Consider the following 17,441-nt stretch of genomic DNA (forward strand, 5'->3'; position numbering starts at 1 on the left):
ATTTCCCCTGCGACTGCAAATTCTGAAGCTGTCGGTTCGTGCACCGGTGCATCTACGTCCAAGAACAACGATTTTCGTTTAGATGCTACCGCCGTCTCCTATGCTATTTCAAAAGCCCCTGCTGATCTGTCTTAAGTTCCGTTCAGGTTGTATACGACACTATGTCGCTATATAATTTCAAAGAAGCTCGAAAATCGGGTTGTTTCAAGGTGTTGCATGGTGTAACTTTCACACGTCGTAGTGTGCCACATGATACGACGGAGCTAGAAAGGCATAGCTACTGTGTTAAGGAGCAGCGGACGTGCTGCACACATTGAATCCGCTCTACTGAGTAGATGTCCCATCGCCAGAACTTATCCACTGCGCCGCACGTAGTGGATGGGATAGTGTGTCCAAGGCAGAAGAAGTATACCATTTACAGCGTCCTATGGAAATGAAGTGTTCAACAGCCACGCAGCGGCCGACCTCAAGTCTACGGAGACGCCGAGTACCAGGAAACCACCCACGTAAACCTGTCCCTTCCGAATTGCATTCATATGGAGATCTTTTCAATTATTAACGCTGAAAACATCGCACCTGTTGGCGAGGGTAGCGTTCAGCAGTGCTCGGACCCTGCTGGATGGCGTGCATGCAACCGGGCATGCAATCATTCAGACCGTACGCACTTCAGCGGTTTTTAAAAACAACAAGAATGTCACGCGTGGAAACTTGATGGGCAGTTTCGGTGATAAAATTTGATTCATATGCCCTATCGGATGGGGCGGAACCTTCAGCAAGGCAGTGATGTTCCTCAGCACTGTCAAAAAGCACGCGAGCCTACGCGAAGGCCGTCCGGTGCATGCGAGCTGAAAGTTTTCAGAGGCCCGCATTGGAGTCCACTCTCAAGCCATTTCACAGGATCATGGAGTGCTTCTGTTCTTCCCACTCCCAAAGCACAGAACACAGCTGTATGGTAGTCGCGATACTGGCATTTCCGCGGAAGGTGCCTGTTCCATTTGTCTACTAGCCGGTGTTGGTCCCTCAGTCGTGGCTCTACAATCGTGTCCCTCGAAAGTTGCTGGCAATTTTGGTCTTCCTATGTAGCCATTTTACTCAACATCATTTCGTGCTGTCTTCATCAATAGTAAAGATGAATGCATCAGAGCAAGTACCAGGAGTCTCAGTCCCCGATGACGGGTGGGAGGACTCGCTCCTTCCCCAGCAGGTTCTGCCGGTGGCCAGTTCCAGCGCCGCCTTGGACGCCTTCTGTGACGCAACCGAAGTTGTTGCAGCAGCTTCCAGTGCAGTGGATGCATGCGGAGATGCTGAAGCTAGTTGTGAGTTGCTTCAACCGCTCGCGGAAGCCTACCTGCTTGCTGTTCGAAACGAGGCCCGCCGCTTGCCAAAGATTGTTTCCGCCTCCGTCAAGGGGCGAACCGCTCCCAGCAAAGATAGTATGGAAACTATCTTCCCCTGTTCTGAGGGAATGGACCGTCTCCTTCACGATCCATTCAAGTTGCAAGAGAAGGCGTCGTCTCCCGTGCCACATGTGTCAGACACTAGGGTTTCGCAGAGGACTGCTAGCCAGTTGAATTATGACGCTGCTGGAGCCAACGGCATCCCATCTTGTCAGCAGCCACCCACAGAATCGAATCGTACGGAAGCGTGCAGCTCTTACAGCAGTCAGGGTGAAGGTGTGAAAGACACTGATGAAGCCACTGCTGTAGTTTACCAGCTTGCAGATAAACAGACTTGTTCTTCGGAAATACCTAGGGGGCCTACCGAGCAGTCGGATGAGTGTAGTCCTCTACCATTAGAGTATCGAGCAAGTAGTTGCAAGATCGCATCACGATATACTCCTAGTGAAGGTGCATGCACGCCAGACTGTCCTACGTCGGATGCCGATTCAGAAGATGTGGACGCTGGCGATAAGTCGTACGTGCACAGGCTCCTCGTTCTTGATAAGAGACGGCGTGCGGCCAGGCTATCAGGGACAGCTCCTTCATCAGAATGGTTGAAGAAGTCGCTGTCAGAGTTCAGAAAGTTGCGCGACTGTCTGTCACACGAGCAGGCAACACTGGTCCAAGCAGCGTCATCGCCGCATACGATTGACCGCTATCGAAACTGGAACGAAAGGGAATGGCGTTTGTATTGCCGGTGCTATCCTCCTTCATCGGAAGTCCTGGCCGCGTGTGACAGTGTCACACTCTGTCGACTTCTCTTTCTCTTGGCTGAGGATATATCATTGCAGCACCGGACAGTTATTCGGCATCAGGGCCAGACACCAACCAGTAAAACAGATCCGGATGCGACTCTGCCCCAACCGGAGGCGGGCCGGAGTCAGGAGGTGCCTTGCTCGTGCTGCCGCCTTTCATGTTGTCATGTAACACTGCAGCAAGCGAGCTGGTTATTTGGAGTGTTTCTGTTTTTGGACGAACTACAGGTGAGTCGATTGTCTTGTTGATGCTATGCTCCTTCATCTGAAGTCCTGGCCGCGTGTGACAGTGTCACACTCTGTCGACTTCTCTTTCTCTTGGCTGAGGATATATCATTGCAGCACCGGACAGTTATTCGGCATCAGGGCCAGACACCGACCAGTAAAACAGATCCGGGTGCGACTCTGCCCCAACCGGAGGCGGGCCGGAGTCAGGAGGTGCCTTGCTCGTGCTGCCGCCTTTCATGTCGTGTAACATTGCAGCAAACGAGAGGAAAGGAATTGAGGCTTTGGCTTGTGTTATGCCGCAACTGGCTGTCCCACAGCTTCCCTTTTTGGCATTATCGCGCGGTCGCTGTCTGGTGTAGGTGCAAAGATGCGGCGGTAGAAGGCACGCAGAGTGAATTCCCTGATGAGTTTCTTGATAAGGTGTTCCCATCTAGGCTGGTTTGTCGTGCATTTAGAACTGTATGATTCTTCTACTAACCCAAGGGGTGCAACTTCCACTGACCAAAAGGACTACTATTTTTCCATCGATGACCTACAAACGCTCATATATTTTGGTCACAAATCAGTGACTTCCAGGCACTAACACAAAGCAGCTACGTAGGAACGAGTTGGTTTTGTTTTGTTATTTATTTTCAGGCCATGGACGCGGACGTTGCCTTCTGTATCCAGAGTTTGAGGCGTGAGTGTGAGAGTGCACGTCGAAAGCTTGTTCGCCATTCCAAATCACACATGGGAGTGGTCCCAAACGCAGAAGCTAACCGTCCAACAACAAAAGGTGAAATCACGGCAGAGGCAACTCAAGAGACTGCTGCCACTGGCCAATCTGAACGACACCTCCTGGCGGCTTTGGACATACTTATCCTAATCATCGGAGGGTTTTTCAACCAGAAGTGACTCTACGGGTGGGCTAAGCGCTCATTTTATGCTGGCGGCTGACTGTAAGGCTGGCGAAGAACGTGATTGAGCATGTGCTACGTTTTCCCGTCTTTTCAAGAGAACGAGAATCCGCTGTTTTGTTAGTCTGCTTGCAGACCAGTGACGGAACTTAAGTTGTCCTGGCTACTATAAGGAGCCGTGTGCTCGACTCATGTTGTCCTGTGGACACTATGTAGGTACCATGCCCGGAAACATTGAAAACACGACCGTCACAAATGCTGTTATGGACACCTTAGCGGTAACATAAACCTATTTAGTTTCCCGGGGACAAGCTCTCGGAGCGTTCACAGAAGAGAGTCACTATCAGCTACCGAGTTATGAAGGGTGCCCTGCATGCCTCGAAGCAAGCATAGCCAGTAGATTGTTCGTGATTCGACAGTTCAGGTGAGGCCCAGCATGTGAGAGAGCAAACGGTTACTAACTGTCAGATTGCGGTACGGAATCATCGACGCCGCAAATCAGATTTCGTTTGCCGTTAAGGCATTCGGTGGTGGGGATGTGTCCCGTGCTACAGAAAGCAGCTGCCGCCGCTCTTCCGCCGATATTTTGACTTGAAAGGCGGAATCAGTAACGAGCTGAGGAGACAAACATGACACGAAAAACTGAGTATAGTAGCACTTCATATGCAGTAGACTTACGTTTGTAGGCAGTTTTTGATATGCCAGATTCTGCTTTTAAGTTTGGCAACCACTCCACAGTGCCAAGGTTTCTTTAAGCCCATCACGCTGACCTCTTGCCGTTCTTCGATGGGAGGTACTTCGCTTCGGAGGCCGTGCCCTAAGTACACCTGGAAGGGCCTTGCAATACGATTCTCCGGATCGTTTATGAACTCGTTGAAATGGGCGGTCCAGCCAGCTGTTCGCGGAATGGCGAAGAGCAAAGGGAAAAAGTCTATAGGGAAGCCCATTGCTTTGTAAATAATGCCGCTGTAGAAGTCGACGTTTGGGTATAGACGTCGCGTAGTAAAGTAAGGGTCCTGGAGCGCAAAGAGGGTCGCGTAGGCGTCTACGCAGTATTTCGAGTGCCATCCCAGCATTCGTGACCATATTGCTGCTGAGTGCATTTGGGAGTGTTTGTGATCGTGGTGAATATAAGGCTAGATTACAGTGTTGATAGCGTACGCATACCTTCATGGCCACGCGTTCGAGTTCTCGAGCAACCTCAATAAGCGGCGAGTCTCCGACGACTTTGAAAACTAGTTCCGCCACTTGACGGATGATGTTCGCTCTCGGGTCATAGCTTTTATAAACTCGATGCCCGAAACCCATGAGTTTCTCCTGTTCAAATAAAGCACGACCGGTTGCGTGTGGTTTGCGGGCATCGTCATTGCTGTGAAACTCTCCACCGGTGAGGGAAGGCACTTGAGGTGTCAGCTCACCTTTCTATCTTTTACCATTGCAATGAATTCCGGTACGGCTCCGATTGTTTTAATGCGTTCCAGCATGCGCACCACAGCCTCGTTTGCTCCCTGAATGTGTGACCGTCGTTACAAGGCGTACAATTGACTCAGCATGAACCCTCGATGGCGACTTTACAACACGCATTTGCCAGCATGTCTATCTGGAGAGAAAAACTACCTCAAGGCCTCCAATAATATGGTGCTTCGAAAGGCACGTGCCTGTAGTGAGAGTTTAACAATGCTAACAACCGATAGTCTGTTGGTATTCAACACATTCCCTACTGCAGCACCTTACTCCATGACGTGGCCCATAGAGCGCTCCAGTTGCAGCTGCCATCGAGGTGTAGATGTCGGCATTTGAAGAGGCCACATGGCGAGCAGCCGCGGTACTACAGTTCAGTTCGTGATCCGCATGGAGGATAAATAAAATATCCAAGGCCTGCGAAGAAGAGGGTGTACAGCGACGGTGTTACGGAAATGGTGATAGAACTGTCGTGCGACGGGCCGACACAGTTGGTACCTGGACCATAGCTTCAACAAACTGAATCGTAATATACGAGAAGACGCGAACTGCACGTAAACGCATCTTTTTCATGGGCGATCTACGGCAGTGACAAGAACATGAAAAAGGAAAGCTGCATTGTATTACGTTGCTCCTGACAGGAGTAAATGGTTGTGCAGGATTATCATCTCTCTTGTTCCACGCTGCTTTTCCAACACCAACGTGGTTGGAATTTTCAGTACAAAATCAGGAATCATGCACTTATCCTCACCTTGACGAGCACTGGATGAGAATAGCATGCACTATCACCTCGTCTGTCCATCATAGCCATGAAGCTCGCTGTGAAACCGAGCTTGGGATCAGGATTGACAAGCTGTAGCCCTTGCCGATGCCTGAAGTGTGCATCATCACAATAACGAACATGCCTTAATCAAGATATGGAGATGGGTGGCCATTTGTGAGGAGGCCGTTCGTGGTTCCACAGATTCAATCGGACTTTAAAAACTAACAAAACGTGCTCGTGATGGCAACAGATTGCCGAGGAAATCAAGGCAAGGCCTGTATTTATGACATTCAGTGAAACGGCTGGTTCTTTGAGGCGTTCGCTGAGCAAGTACCGTTGGATGTTCGCTGCAATAGCGGGCATCATTGCCAGAACCTTAAGTAAATGCTTGTTCCTGACAAGGACATCTTTGTAGACAGTTTGACCGGCGATACAGGGATTGGCTTCTGGAAATAAGGTCCCCGCAGCAGCCAAGCACGACATCAGCATGCCCATAGGATGTGCATCCGGTCGAAAGGTTTTAATCAGCCCTGCAACCGTACCAACAAAGTGAGCGGGATACGAGCAGTCTATAACAAAAATGGCAACGGATTCTTCCAATAAATCCACTTCGCTTCAGAGGAGCTCCTATCTTTTAGTGGACCCGGTTGGCGGCAGGAAACGTTTGCCCCATGCTGGCAAGACAACCCTTACAAACAGCATGACGTACGTCTCAAATCTGTGGGAATGTCCGCTAGTCTCCTAAGCGTTGCGGTGTATGACGCCAGTTGGGAAGCAGAGGGAAGCTCTCCATACATTAACAGAAAAGCACATTCTTCAAAACATACTTTCTCTGCCAATGTCTCGATAGGGTATCCGCGATATCTACGATGACAGACGCAACACAAGCACATCAACTCATCCAAAACTATCTCTGATCCCTCCCATGGGACCAGCACTGCAGAGCCGATGCATTCAGTATGCCTTTACCTGAGAATGCCTTTTGCTCCGTCAATGTAAGTTATTCGCGAGCTACAAACACAAGTGTTCATTTGGCCCGGGTCGTAGATGCGCAACGATGGGCCACCGGGTACTCGGATCTTTCCAAAGTCTTTCGCTTGGACAGTGTCGTTTTGTATGGATAGAGTGTATTCATTCCCTTGAGCAAAACGCACAATCGCGCCAATCCACCATAAAGAAGATCATCTCTCACCCGTTCGTCAGTTTGAGCCTGAATGGCTGTGCCACGAACACTGCGTGACGGAACTGATTTTTTGCCATAACCGGTAAAACGAATTCAGTTTCTGTCTGTGCACAATTACTGCAATCTCACCAGTCCTTTCATCGACAACGATTAATATGTCTTTCGAAGAGGCGGCGACAGTTTTTCTACGTTTCTCCTGACCTTCGGAATTGTCTGCGGTGTTGGCTCCGGGTGGACGCAGGTGTGCATTGATCACACTGAGGCGATTCATGGTCAAAAGAGAAATGCTGATGGGAGGCCTTGCCTGAGCATCAAGTGGTGAACGACGTGTTTATTGAAGGCCCAAATACAGACATGAAGCCAAGAACGGCAGTGAGGAGGACTGATCGGTAAGCCACAAAAGCTCTCAAGGACTCTGCGTTCAAATCTGCCAGAAAAAGAGGATACTACTCATGGTGATACCATAATTTTGCTCGGGCACTGGACAACCCCGGCCGGCATCGGCATGCGGCCGCTTAACAGACCACGCTTGTACATGCGTGCCCGCATCCCTGTGTCTTTCGGGAAATATAATTGTTTTTGGCGACCCTTCCGTAGTCATAAGAGTAAACTATGAGGGCTTGATCGTAAAACAAATGAAACCTGACACGACGGCTCAGTTTCTAGTAGGTGTTTCTTCTGAGGAATCGGGACGTCCATTCGATTCGACACAGGTGTAATCGCCACACAGATTAGGTACATTGTACTATGTTCTCGTGCCCGCTACTTGCCGCCTAGCGCAAGCGTGTCGATCTTTCTCTGTGCACTGTCGTTCAGCAGTACCAGCTACCCGCCCTTTAAAGTGTACTATTTCACTTTATCCCACGTGGAGGCCGTTGTATCCTGCTGTCTTGTGGTGATTCTACATGAAACGTTTTGTATATTTAGTTACTCACTATGAAAGGAGATCTGCGACGCAGTAAATCATTTTTAGCTTAATGAGAGTCTTGTCTGATTCGCGCATAGATGTCATGTCAGCAAATCTGGATCGGGTGGCACACAGGTTGAACAGATGGAAAAACGTGGGACCAGTACCACTACACTGGGATATCCCTACTTGAAAACCGTAAATAAGTTTTGTCTCCGTTGCCTTGAAGAGGCAAGTGTCGCCCGAGATGACCACCAACTTTTTTGGCACATATAGTTGTGCGTTTAGAAATGTGACCCTCAAGTAAAGGAAATTATGTTGGAACCTAATCGACAACAAACCTGAACAAAGCGCCTGTACTCAGTGTAGATCACAAGAAGGATAGCTGGCCCGCAAGGGCCTCTCAGCACCACGGGAATCGAACGCTGCTCTTTTGTTTAGTCATCCCATCTGCTTGCGGTAACGAGCTATCTGTGTTTCTGGTTTTCCAAATACGAAATGAATAGCGTGTGATCATCGTAGCCAGCGAAGGGCCATTCCGTGAAACACGAATCCTCGGCACCTGATCACTCTGCAAGCACACAAGGCATCACATCTAAATAGTTCGTGGCATACAGTTTTTGGCGCTGTGATGTCCCGCTATGCGTACGCAACTCGGTAACATATTTTTCAACAGTCTGCCTGGTATGTTGTGAAGTCATCTTGCTTATTGACAGCGCGGCTGTAGTGTAGCTCCACTACGCTCCATCAGCAGCCGGGGATCTCCCGCATATCAGAGCCGGAAATCGTAGAAACACTCTGAGGAAGATTCAGAAGGCAGAGTTGTATGTTCCAGCTGTTTGTGGTATTTGCGATACCAGAGAAACCTCGTTTGTGCGCATGCCTTTTCTGTCCCAAACATGGCTCATCCACGAAATTTGCACGAACTCAGTCGGAAGTTATGGTACTTGCAAAATCAGCCAGACTTTCATTATGACCAAAGTGCTCCGCTGGATGACGAGTTCGAAGAACTGTTCCAACAGGTGAGACGGCATGCATAAATGCACAAACTATATGAATTCAAGCACACCTACTCAGCCTCACACTGACAATGCTACCGCGAATGTCATGCAGCAGTCGTGCTGTTCCTCGCAACTTCTACCGTCTCGAATGTCTTCGCGTTGTGCGGACGATATGCCGCCACGCAGCGAACTGGACTACAACTTCGGTGGATACACACAATTCTCGCAACTGGGCTGGCCTTCGCCACGACACCGAATATACGATTCACAGATGACCACCGGAATCTCTAGTCCTCTTGCGCTGCCTTCGGACCGTCAGCGGCCATCATTCCAAGAGAACCAGAGAATGCGTGATAATTCCAAGCCCCGAAGGGCCCACGTCGATACGTCTCCACCTCCTGGGCAACCTCAGCATTCTCAGTTCCGGGCGTCAGGATTCAAGCATGTCGAAAAACTGACGAATTATCCTGAGCGACGAAAATCGCCCGTTGGTCTGAACCACTCGCAGCCCACCCTGCGATTTCTGTGCCAACCGAGTTTCCGGAATAGGCGGCTCACGCCACCATCTATTGCTCATGATGAAGCGAATGAACGATCACCCGAAAGAGCATGCGAGCGTCAACAATCGCAACAGAGAAAACATCTGTCCAGTGCTTCGTCCAACAAAGTTCTGCCGCCATCAAAAGTACCTAGCAAAACTACTAGAAGGCAGCAGAAGGTGCATGTCGGTTCGGCGCATGCCAAGAAGGTCGTTGCACGAACTCAAGAGAACAAAATAGGGAAGGCCGTACCGGCAAGAACTCAAGTAAGTTCAACTGTAGGGCCTGGTTTCAGTTCGGATAACAGCGGAGTATGCGCAGGTGGTCGATGGGCTCATCAAATCCGATAGCTCGGATGTTCTTGAATCTTCTTGCCTTAGGTAGGATTCCATTGAAAGCCGCTGCGGAGTACAAAGTACGATTCCAATAACACCAGGTCTGGTGATGGAGATCAGTCCGTATACGCCACCGGCTATCGCCCCCTCCGTACTAGCCTCTTGAACGAAAGCCTCCAGAATGATGTCAGAGGATCGCCGATTCCATCGTTGTGGGAGTGTAAGAGACTCTGTCGCTCTCTCATATGGTGCACCACCTTAAAATACCTTATAGGCCCATTTTGTCCTCTCGGTACAAAACAGTTCAGGCATAAGGCGGCACTGCAAAAGCACCTGAAGACAAAATCCTGCTTTGTCAATAAAACAGATGTGACAGACGACAGTTCGGCACATCATCTGACGGGTTCCACCGGTGAAACGAATTCGACACCTGATCGACGTGGCACAGCGCAGGACGGACAGAGAAAATACTCTAATTCTCAGAGAGCCGTATGCCGCGACGTTGAAGTTGCAATTGACGTTCACGGGTATACCAGCAAACCGCCACTGCGAACGGAAACAAGTCTCCTGCCGCATCGGCAAGAGCCTTTAGCTGCTGCCAGCGCTAGGCACCCTTCCTACCTGGCTTTAGCAAGAACATGCAGGCCTTCGAGCATTTCTTGTATTGAACCTGAGTATCTTGTCCGAAGCAACGAAGCGACCGTCGCGGATGACGGATCACGAAATCAGAGGTCTAACCACACAGGAAGCGAACAGAGTGGTTCATGGCGGGCAACTAACCCAGCAAACGGGTGGGAAAACGCGACAGCAATGCCAGTCCATAGGTTGGAGGAGCCAGCAAAAACAAGGCATAGCAGCGTTGAGGAAGAGCTTCGACACTCCCTAAGTCAGTTACCAATTGAGATGCTCCTTCCCTTGATTGCCGAGTTTAAGCCGGAAACTGCACCGGGTGTCCAGGCCCTCTCGTTAAAAGGATTGGATGAACGTCTCGTTATCAGTCTATTATGTGAACAAAATGCTTCTTTTCCCGTACAGCCTGTTCATTCATCGGGAGCACGTGCATGCCAACAACACGCCAGGACTCCACTGGATCTCCGTACATTCCTTAATGCGGATCCACGCGGGAGTCAGTCCTGCGGGATAGACGAGAACTCCATAGTGTGTTGTTCAGCGACAGATGCGCCTTGCCACCTGCCTGAAACACAAATCGGAGAGAAGCATCATGAATCAGTGGTGCCGAAGGAGTCAGACTTTCCACCAAAACCAGGTCAACTCTCGTACAGAGAGACGCCGTCCACTGTAAAGTCCCTACTTTTGACCACCGAAGCGCCAGCGGGTGGGATGCGTTGCTCAATGAGGGATCCAACTGCCCCACCGCCGACTCCGGGTAATGAAAAGCAAGAACTATCAGACAATCTTGGTGATCCGTCTTCTGCCGAATCTTCTTGTTGGACTTCAAGTCACCAGGTGAGTAGGATATTTTCCTCTTGTATCAGCTGTTGGTCCACTGTTGTCGGCAACAGAATCGCTTGAGCCCTCCACTCACTGGTCTAGCCTCAAAATCATTGGGAAATGGCACAGTTCAAAAGGCGCACGAGGATCGAATGTGCTATGAGGTCCGAAAGAGGAGAACAATTCCGGCAACTCCGTGTCGAATCAGTCGTGCCTGTCAGATTTCACTCGGTGCTGAACAGCGTACGTGTCCGTGCATGAGCCTCTGCTGTTACACGAGCACAAAAAGTCTTTCATCAGTAAAGAAGGTCATGCTATCGGTGAAGTGCTACGGAACAGATCGTAAGAAAATGCAGCCGAAAATCTCCGGTCAAGCGTCCATTAAAAGGTTCGTCATATCCTTTACCGTGCAGCAGTGATATAAAGGCGATCGTACGATAATTCTTCGGTGCATTCAGCAAAAACGGACGACCCAAGGGGAAAATCCTTGCCACAAAAGCCAGAGCCTGTGACTCCGTTCTGAAGAACAAAACTACTGAGGCTGTGGTCCGGAAATACGGAGTTCCCAATGCAGCTGCCACGTTATGCGTTCCTCCAACACGACGACTTGGTGATAACGTGCCCATTGAAACGGAGCAATGTGAGTATGATATATCGTTGTTTGCTGACTCCTTCGGACAGCTTGTGCTTTATCAGTGGATGCGCGCTGCTGCGCCATTAATAGATCCAGACGCAACACAATTCGCGACGGGCGGAAGGGCTGCTCGGTCAAACAATCCAGGGGTTGGATCAGAAAAGTGCAGTCTAAGGCAGGAGTCAATAGGCAGCCAACGCGTGCCGCTACGAGGACTGAAGTGGTGGCACCATCTTGCACCTCTGTACACTGCCACGAGAAAAGGAAAAACCACTCGACGAAAACAGTGTTGGTGAAGAAGGCCAGGACAACGGAACTGGGGGACTCTGCACCGAAGCAAACCTTGAAAAAGGTATGGTTGACGTTCCCCCATTGTGTCTTCCCGCAGAGTTGTTCTCATGTCGACCTCACTAAGTCCACTCGCAAAGCGGATTGTTCTTCTGGAGCGTTAAAGACGACGCAAGGAAAACGAAGGGTGCGTCCGCCGAAATCGCGGAGGCGTCCCAGTAGATTTCAGAGCAAAACCGAGCCTCACATTGTAAGGGGCTGACACGTCTCGAGCTCCAGATGAGATTTTTCTTTAAATTGCTGCAGACCACGAATATGAAAGCCACAGCATTTCACGAGAGTCTTTTTGGAGAGAAAACACTCCTTCGAAGCCGATTAGCAAGTGAGCCACTTGTGACTACGTCTACATGGAGTAAACCTGTTTCATTCGTGCTTCCAGATATGTTAAATGAACTCAAACTAGATGCGGATATGTCACTGTCGAATGGGAAAGCCAGGAAATACGGCTAGCCCGGCTGCAGATCGGGACAGTAGGAGGATTTTCAACAGTCGTCCCACAATATATGCACCGTAAACGATTGCCTGCGTCACCACCACGCTGATGAGCTTTAACTAACTTTCATTTCATCTCAATGTTGTGATAGCAAGGTTCATTCTGCGTTCGTAGCGGGGTCAACTGGCTTGCGTGCAGTTATTGAATGAACTGAGTAGTTCACATTGTTGTGTCAAGAGCTTCGCGACGAGCTGAACCGTGTCGACGGGGATGTCGAGAGTGACAGGAGGCTACGGCCATATATATGCCAAATGCTTTCTTTCGTTATTGAGAGCAAGTCGTAAACTTGCCGATTCAGGCGGACTGGGGCAGACAACTGCCAAATACACATTAGCGCACGATGGAAGCTTGATTTTTCTACGCCAAAAGGGTAGATGTGGTCGGCGTCCATTGATACAGCCAGATCGGAAGGAAAAAAAGAAAGAAGAACTGCAGACAGAGTGTATTTTTCCGCAGTATCGAGTGTTGCCGGTTGCACCCAGCCTTGCGAGTAGGCATGCACCTGCAATCTGCATGCGACGATGTATTTTTCGAGCGCTGAGTCTTCCTTGGCAAACTTTCGGAACAAAAATATGACACTAGGTTGCTACGCAGCCGCCGTCTTTGCTGGTCTCGAGTACATTCGTTTTACAATTTCGCCATGTCTCTCGGGAGCGCTTGTGCCATTGTGTTATTCCACTGCCTGTGCTTTATTGCGCACTGCCAGTGACCGCTGACGTGAGAGGAATGGATTCCCGTCCTGGCTTCCGCATCGTATTCACACTGAACTTTGATTTCCTGTGTCTGCCTGAGAAGGAATAACAGCGTGTCTTCCTATCTGTCGATATTTCCAGCTCTCTTTTTCACTAAAGAGTTTTCCTCAAAGTTAATTGTCCTCTGATCCCTCAAACGGACAGCGACGGAGGTCGGAGGAGGCAGCCATCATGTACGGACAGACTGTTTCGGGCGCTGACCCGCAGCAGGCGTCGGCTTGCCTAATGAATAATATGCCTCAGGTTGCATCCGTAATGCCCACGCCTGTCATGCCGGCGGCCCCCGTCATTCTGCCTATGCCTATGGTTGTTCCTACGCCAGCACAGTTCGGTAAGATTCTGCACATTGCCGTTGTATGGAAGCGTCAGCTAGTTCACGAGGAATAGAAAGATGAGTACTAGCTCAGTTTGACTTTGGAATGTCTATAGGAAGGCGGCGAACTTCGGATAATCCGCCTTGTTCATCTGGATTATTGCACGGACTGCTGACGTTCTACGTCTGCTCGTTCTCCAACTGTGACATCTTCCCTGTTTGTAGGCATGGGCGTTGCAAATGGATACGTAGCGCAGAATGTGGCACCAGGCACAGACCCCACGGCCTCGGTAAGTTGCATCGACAAGTGGGGAATCTGAAACATGAGGTGACCGGCTCGACGTCACACGAAACGAAACCGAACATAATGACGTTTTGTTGCTAACTGAATTTCCATGCCAAAATTGTGGACTCCTGCGTTAGAGCGCTGCTCCGTCTGCACCAGATGAATCCAGTTATTTACCGTAGGTAGCGTAAATCTCGTGTGTTGCCTTATCTGACTCATGAATCCGATGGCACGTTTGACTTCGCAGGCCGTACAGAGTTTCACAGCGAATGAGGCTGCTTCACTGGGCAGCATAATGGCGTCAGGTGCCCCTGACAACGAGAAGACAGTTCATCTTCGTAAGGGGGCTGGGAAGATTTGGAGCGACCCGACACTGGACGAATGGCCTGAAAATGACTTCCGGTGAGAAAGACCCGGCTCAAGATAGACTGCGCTCAGTTCGCTTACGGTGTAAACTTTTACTTGGTATTGCATGCAGTCCATATTACATGCAGTGAAGAAGCCTATCCAGAACACGACTAGATGTGGATTAATGTGTTGTTTTGACTGTCAGAGTTTTCTGCGGAGACTTGGGGAACGAGGTTACAGACGAAGTTTTGACAAATGCTTTTCGGAAGTACAAATCTTTCGCGAAGGCTCGCGTGGTCAGGGACAAGAGGACAGGGAAGACGAGAGGTTACGGTGAGTCATCCAATGATCCGTTATGTTGCAACTTCGGTCAGCGACAGAACAAGTGTCATGTTTCCATCGATGCATGCGTGCACTTTTTCTTCAGGTTTTGTGTCTTTTTCGGATCCCAATGATATGTTGAAGGCACTGAAAGAAATGAATTTCAAATATGTTGGAAACAGACCGATTCGGGTGTTACGGAGTAAATGGAAAGACAGGTAAGGTCATATCTGGTATTCGCATGCTATGTGTGTCCAGTTGATTTTGTGCTTTTGAGGACGGTCTGCTCCACTGAGATTGCTGTCGACTGGGATTAGTCTACTATCGAAAGACAGACGATCGCTGAAGACCGCCACTCTTTGTTCACACAACATCGGATTGAGCTGACACTAATTTATCCAATGGCTCCGTTATTCAATGAATGTCTGCTAGCCTTGTGTGGTTTTGATCAAGCGGAATACTTCGAGAATGAGCTTATCGACCAGAAACCAAGATGTGGGGACGGCGTCTGAACGAAACATGGATTTACACTTTTTTGTATCATATACTGTAATTTTGCGTCTGTGTCATTGGTAGGGAAATTGACTCGGAGCGAAACAAGAAATTTCAGGTACGTCTACTAGTGACAACGGAACTGTAGCAGTGGAATGAGGTCAGCGAAAAGACTGTTTGGCAGTCAAGGACCTTGCCGCTCTTTTCTCTGTGCTTTCTCGCCGCAGGAGATTACAGTCGTACAGGCGGCTAATTCCAAAACGTTGCGAAAATTTAAGAAACTCGGTGTATCAGTCAACGGCGGAAAAGTTGGTACGTTTTTTGGAGCCTTGACACTAATTGCAGTGCGTGTTTTGCCCCGTCAATAAGAAAACATAGGAAACCTGTACTTCTGCTGCAGAACACTGCACACAAGTGTAGATGTCCATGTGATGTTTTGTTGTTCGCAGCACGGCGGCAGCAAGAGGCTGCTGTCATGGGGTCGAAACCAAAGAAGACTCATGCGCCACCGACGACATACGGGCGAATGACCTATCAGTACATCAAAGGAGGCGCTTCCATGGCGCCTGCACCATCGTCCGGAACTTGTGCGGCACCGAACCTTTTGGATGACATATGATCAGCTTATGTCGCGTGGTTATGTTCTTCTGTTTATCAGAGACGCCATCATATGTGAACGAAGAAGTTCTTGATGTACTGTCACTCCTTTTCAAACCGACTGTGTGGTGTGATGTCCCCCACCGACGGCAATATTATCCGGAAGTGTACTTAGCGTGCACAGACTTTCACTAGACGTGGACGTCTCCTCTGGTTATCGAATATCATTTTCTACTCTTGGCGAAGCGACGCTGAATGTGCGCAACCTGCATGGAACTGGGCTAGATGTGCTTGCAGTAGCAGCATGCTTCAGCTGGGCGTCACTAAACTTATTCGTGTAAGGCTTTGGATGGCAATATGTGACGGGGAGGGAAGTCGCTCGAAAACGTCCACCGCTTCTCTACACGGGCTTCTTGTGCAACTTAAGTTTGTATTGCTACTCGATGGAGTGCCCCAATTTTGCTGCGGTTTCGCGACGACCAGTACAGTAACTGGCGGAGTTCCTCGATTCGTATCCTAGGTGGTATGAGAAACACCTTAAGAAGACGAGCATGAACTCTTCAATAACAACACAAAACCGAATGTCGATCGTCACTGGATCGTGCATGCTCCACAGTGGCTGTTGGGTAAACGCGGCTGCCCTCAAGCACCAAGAAATGAGTGTGTCCGAAGTGCACGCAGTAGCGCCGAGGCCAGCAGCTCCTGCATTTTCACGTTAGCAGTAAAATTATATACTGGTTCGGACCACACGCACCCCAAGGCGCCGTACAGACGACGGCAGTGTCGTTCCACATCATCTGCGCAACAGGCCTGTTCCGCGAGAACGTGTGGCAAGCAGGGTGAAGCATAATGGCTTTGTACAATTGGGAAAAAATGATATGTAAAACGGAGCTGACGCCGTCAAGGTGCTAATGCACACGTAACGACGAACCCGTCCTCGGGGAAATGCTTCGCTCCCAACGAAGAACCGCTGTCGCCCGAAGAGGACGCCTTCACATCGAGAGGTTTAGTCCTCCAGCATTCATATGTTTTCGCAGTCACATTTCTGATGGACTACACCAATAACCTATATCCCTACCAGCCTCATGGAGGACAGATGCCCAGAGAGAGTCTATGACGAGGACGCAAGTCCAGTTGATGTTATCCTTACTTTCCAGCGGCACTATCGTGGGGAACGAACTTCAACACCACGCTGCGCCGTGAAATGCGCTTGCCACGACGGGAGGCACATCTCCTCAAACCTTTGCTTGTACTCCTTGCACTCAGCATATGAGTCCCCGCCGTGCTTGTCCAAGCATGCAAAATATTCGTCCTTGGCTGCCCAACAGGCAGACCGGGAGAAATTGTTTGCTCGCCCTTGTTGCAGACCATCAGTCCTGTCCTCTTTTGTGCTAGTGATAGCAGAACCCATTCCGTCGGCGGTTTCTCTAAAAACAAATAGCCCAGCGCTAGACCTTCCGAACCACCGTTTGCGCAGACGGAATCACCGTTCAGGCGAGGGGGTCTGGTTGCGACTGATGCTCACGTTGTACGGGGAGAAGGCACTGTTGTACTATTGCACTGCAGACGTAAACAGGCGTCCCAATACTACTCAGTACACAGATCTTCCTTACTGGAGGCGCAGACGCTCATACGAAATGTGTTTGGTTCGAGAGAAATGTGTTTGGCGACACATGTTATTATGAATGCCGATGCCTCTGGCGAACGGCTAGCGCATGCTCAGCGTACGACACCGTTGGAGACCCCCTGTGACGAGGAAGTTACCTTACCTGGCACCAAGCAGAGCTGCTGTATCCAAATTAAATTAAACGCGTAAAAGAGAGGCTCAGGACACTCAAGTAAGACAGGGGTCTTTCATTTTGTCGGTTCTTCCGGCAATCCGTGTGCTCGTTCGCAAA

The 17,441-nt window shown here is 49.8% G+C and overlaps 5 protein-coding genes across 5 annotated transcripts; 4 read left to right on the forward strand and 1 right to left on the reverse strand.

Annotated features, from left to right (window-relative positions):
* The first annotated feature begins 661 nt into the window (after positions 1–661).
* Positions 662–3,507, forward strand: TGME49_203120 (hypothetical protein). The gene is made up of 2 exons (XM_018779239.1): positions 662–2,422; positions 3,059–3,507. The coding sequence occupies exons 1-2, from the start codon at positions 1,130–1,132 to the stop codon at positions 3,314–3,316; spliced, it is 1,551 nt and encodes a 516-aa protein (XP_018637369.1). The 5' UTR covers positions 662–1,129; the 3' UTR covers positions 3,317–3,507.
* TGME49_203110 (citrate synthase, putative) lies at positions 3,468–8,134 on the reverse strand. Its single transcript, XM_018779238.1, has 10 exons — positions 6,855–8,134; positions 6,512–6,680; positions 6,252–6,406; positions 5,877–6,072; positions 5,531–5,651; positions 5,053–5,196; positions 4,737–4,826; positions 4,486–4,635; positions 4,089–4,334; positions 3,468–3,933 (listed from the first exon to the last, which is right to left on the reverse strand). Exons 1-10 carry the CDS (start codon positions 6,994–6,996, stop codon positions 3,817–3,819), a joined length of 1,530 nt encoding a protein of 509 aa, XP_018637370.1. The 5' UTR covers positions 6,997–8,134; the 3' UTR covers positions 3,468–3,816.
* A 293-nt stretch (positions 8,135–8,427) lies between these two features.
* On the forward strand, positions 8,428–8,975 carry TGME49_203100 (hypothetical protein). The gene is made up of 2 exons (XM_002367551.1): positions 8,428–8,654; positions 8,710–8,975. The coding sequence occupies exons 1-2, from the start codon at positions 8,512–8,514 to the stop codon at positions 8,906–8,908; spliced, it is 342 nt and encodes a 113-aa protein (XP_002367592.1). The 5' UTR covers positions 8,428–8,511; the 3' UTR covers positions 8,909–8,975.
* Positions 8,976–9,780: 805 nt separating this feature from the next.
* Positions 9,781–12,890, forward strand: TGME49_203090 (hypothetical protein). The gene is made up of 8 exons (XM_018779237.1): positions 9,781–10,974; positions 11,031–11,202; positions 11,260–11,347; positions 11,418–11,599; positions 11,656–11,945; positions 12,009–12,131; positions 12,188–12,263; positions 12,321–12,890. The coding sequence occupies exons 1-8, from the start codon at positions 10,318–10,320 to the stop codon at positions 12,389–12,391; spliced, it is 1,659 nt and encodes a 552-aa protein (XP_018637371.1). The 5' UTR covers positions 9,781–10,317; the 3' UTR covers positions 12,392–12,890.
* A 120-nt stretch (positions 12,891–13,010) lies between these two features.
* TGME49_203080 (RNA recognition motif-containing protein) lies at positions 13,011–17,212 on the forward strand. Its single transcript, XM_002367549.2, has 8 exons — positions 13,011–13,517; positions 13,725–13,789; positions 14,033–14,187; positions 14,339–14,466; positions 14,561–14,672; positions 15,031–15,064; positions 15,174–15,258; positions 15,396–17,212. Exons 1-8 carry the CDS (start codon positions 13,358–13,360, stop codon positions 15,563–15,565), a joined length of 909 nt encoding a protein of 302 aa, XP_002367590.1. The 5' UTR covers positions 13,011–13,357; the 3' UTR covers positions 15,566–17,212.
* Positions 17,213–17,441: the final 229 nt, after the last annotated feature.

This window comes from Toxoplasma gondii, chromosome VIIa (genome assembly GCF_000006565.2).
Source record: "Toxoplasma gondii ME49 chromosome VIIa, whole genome shotgun sequence".
Classification (NCBI taxonomy): domain Eukaryota; phylum Apicomplexa; class Conoidasida; order Eucoccidiorida; family Sarcocystidae; genus Toxoplasma; species Toxoplasma gondii.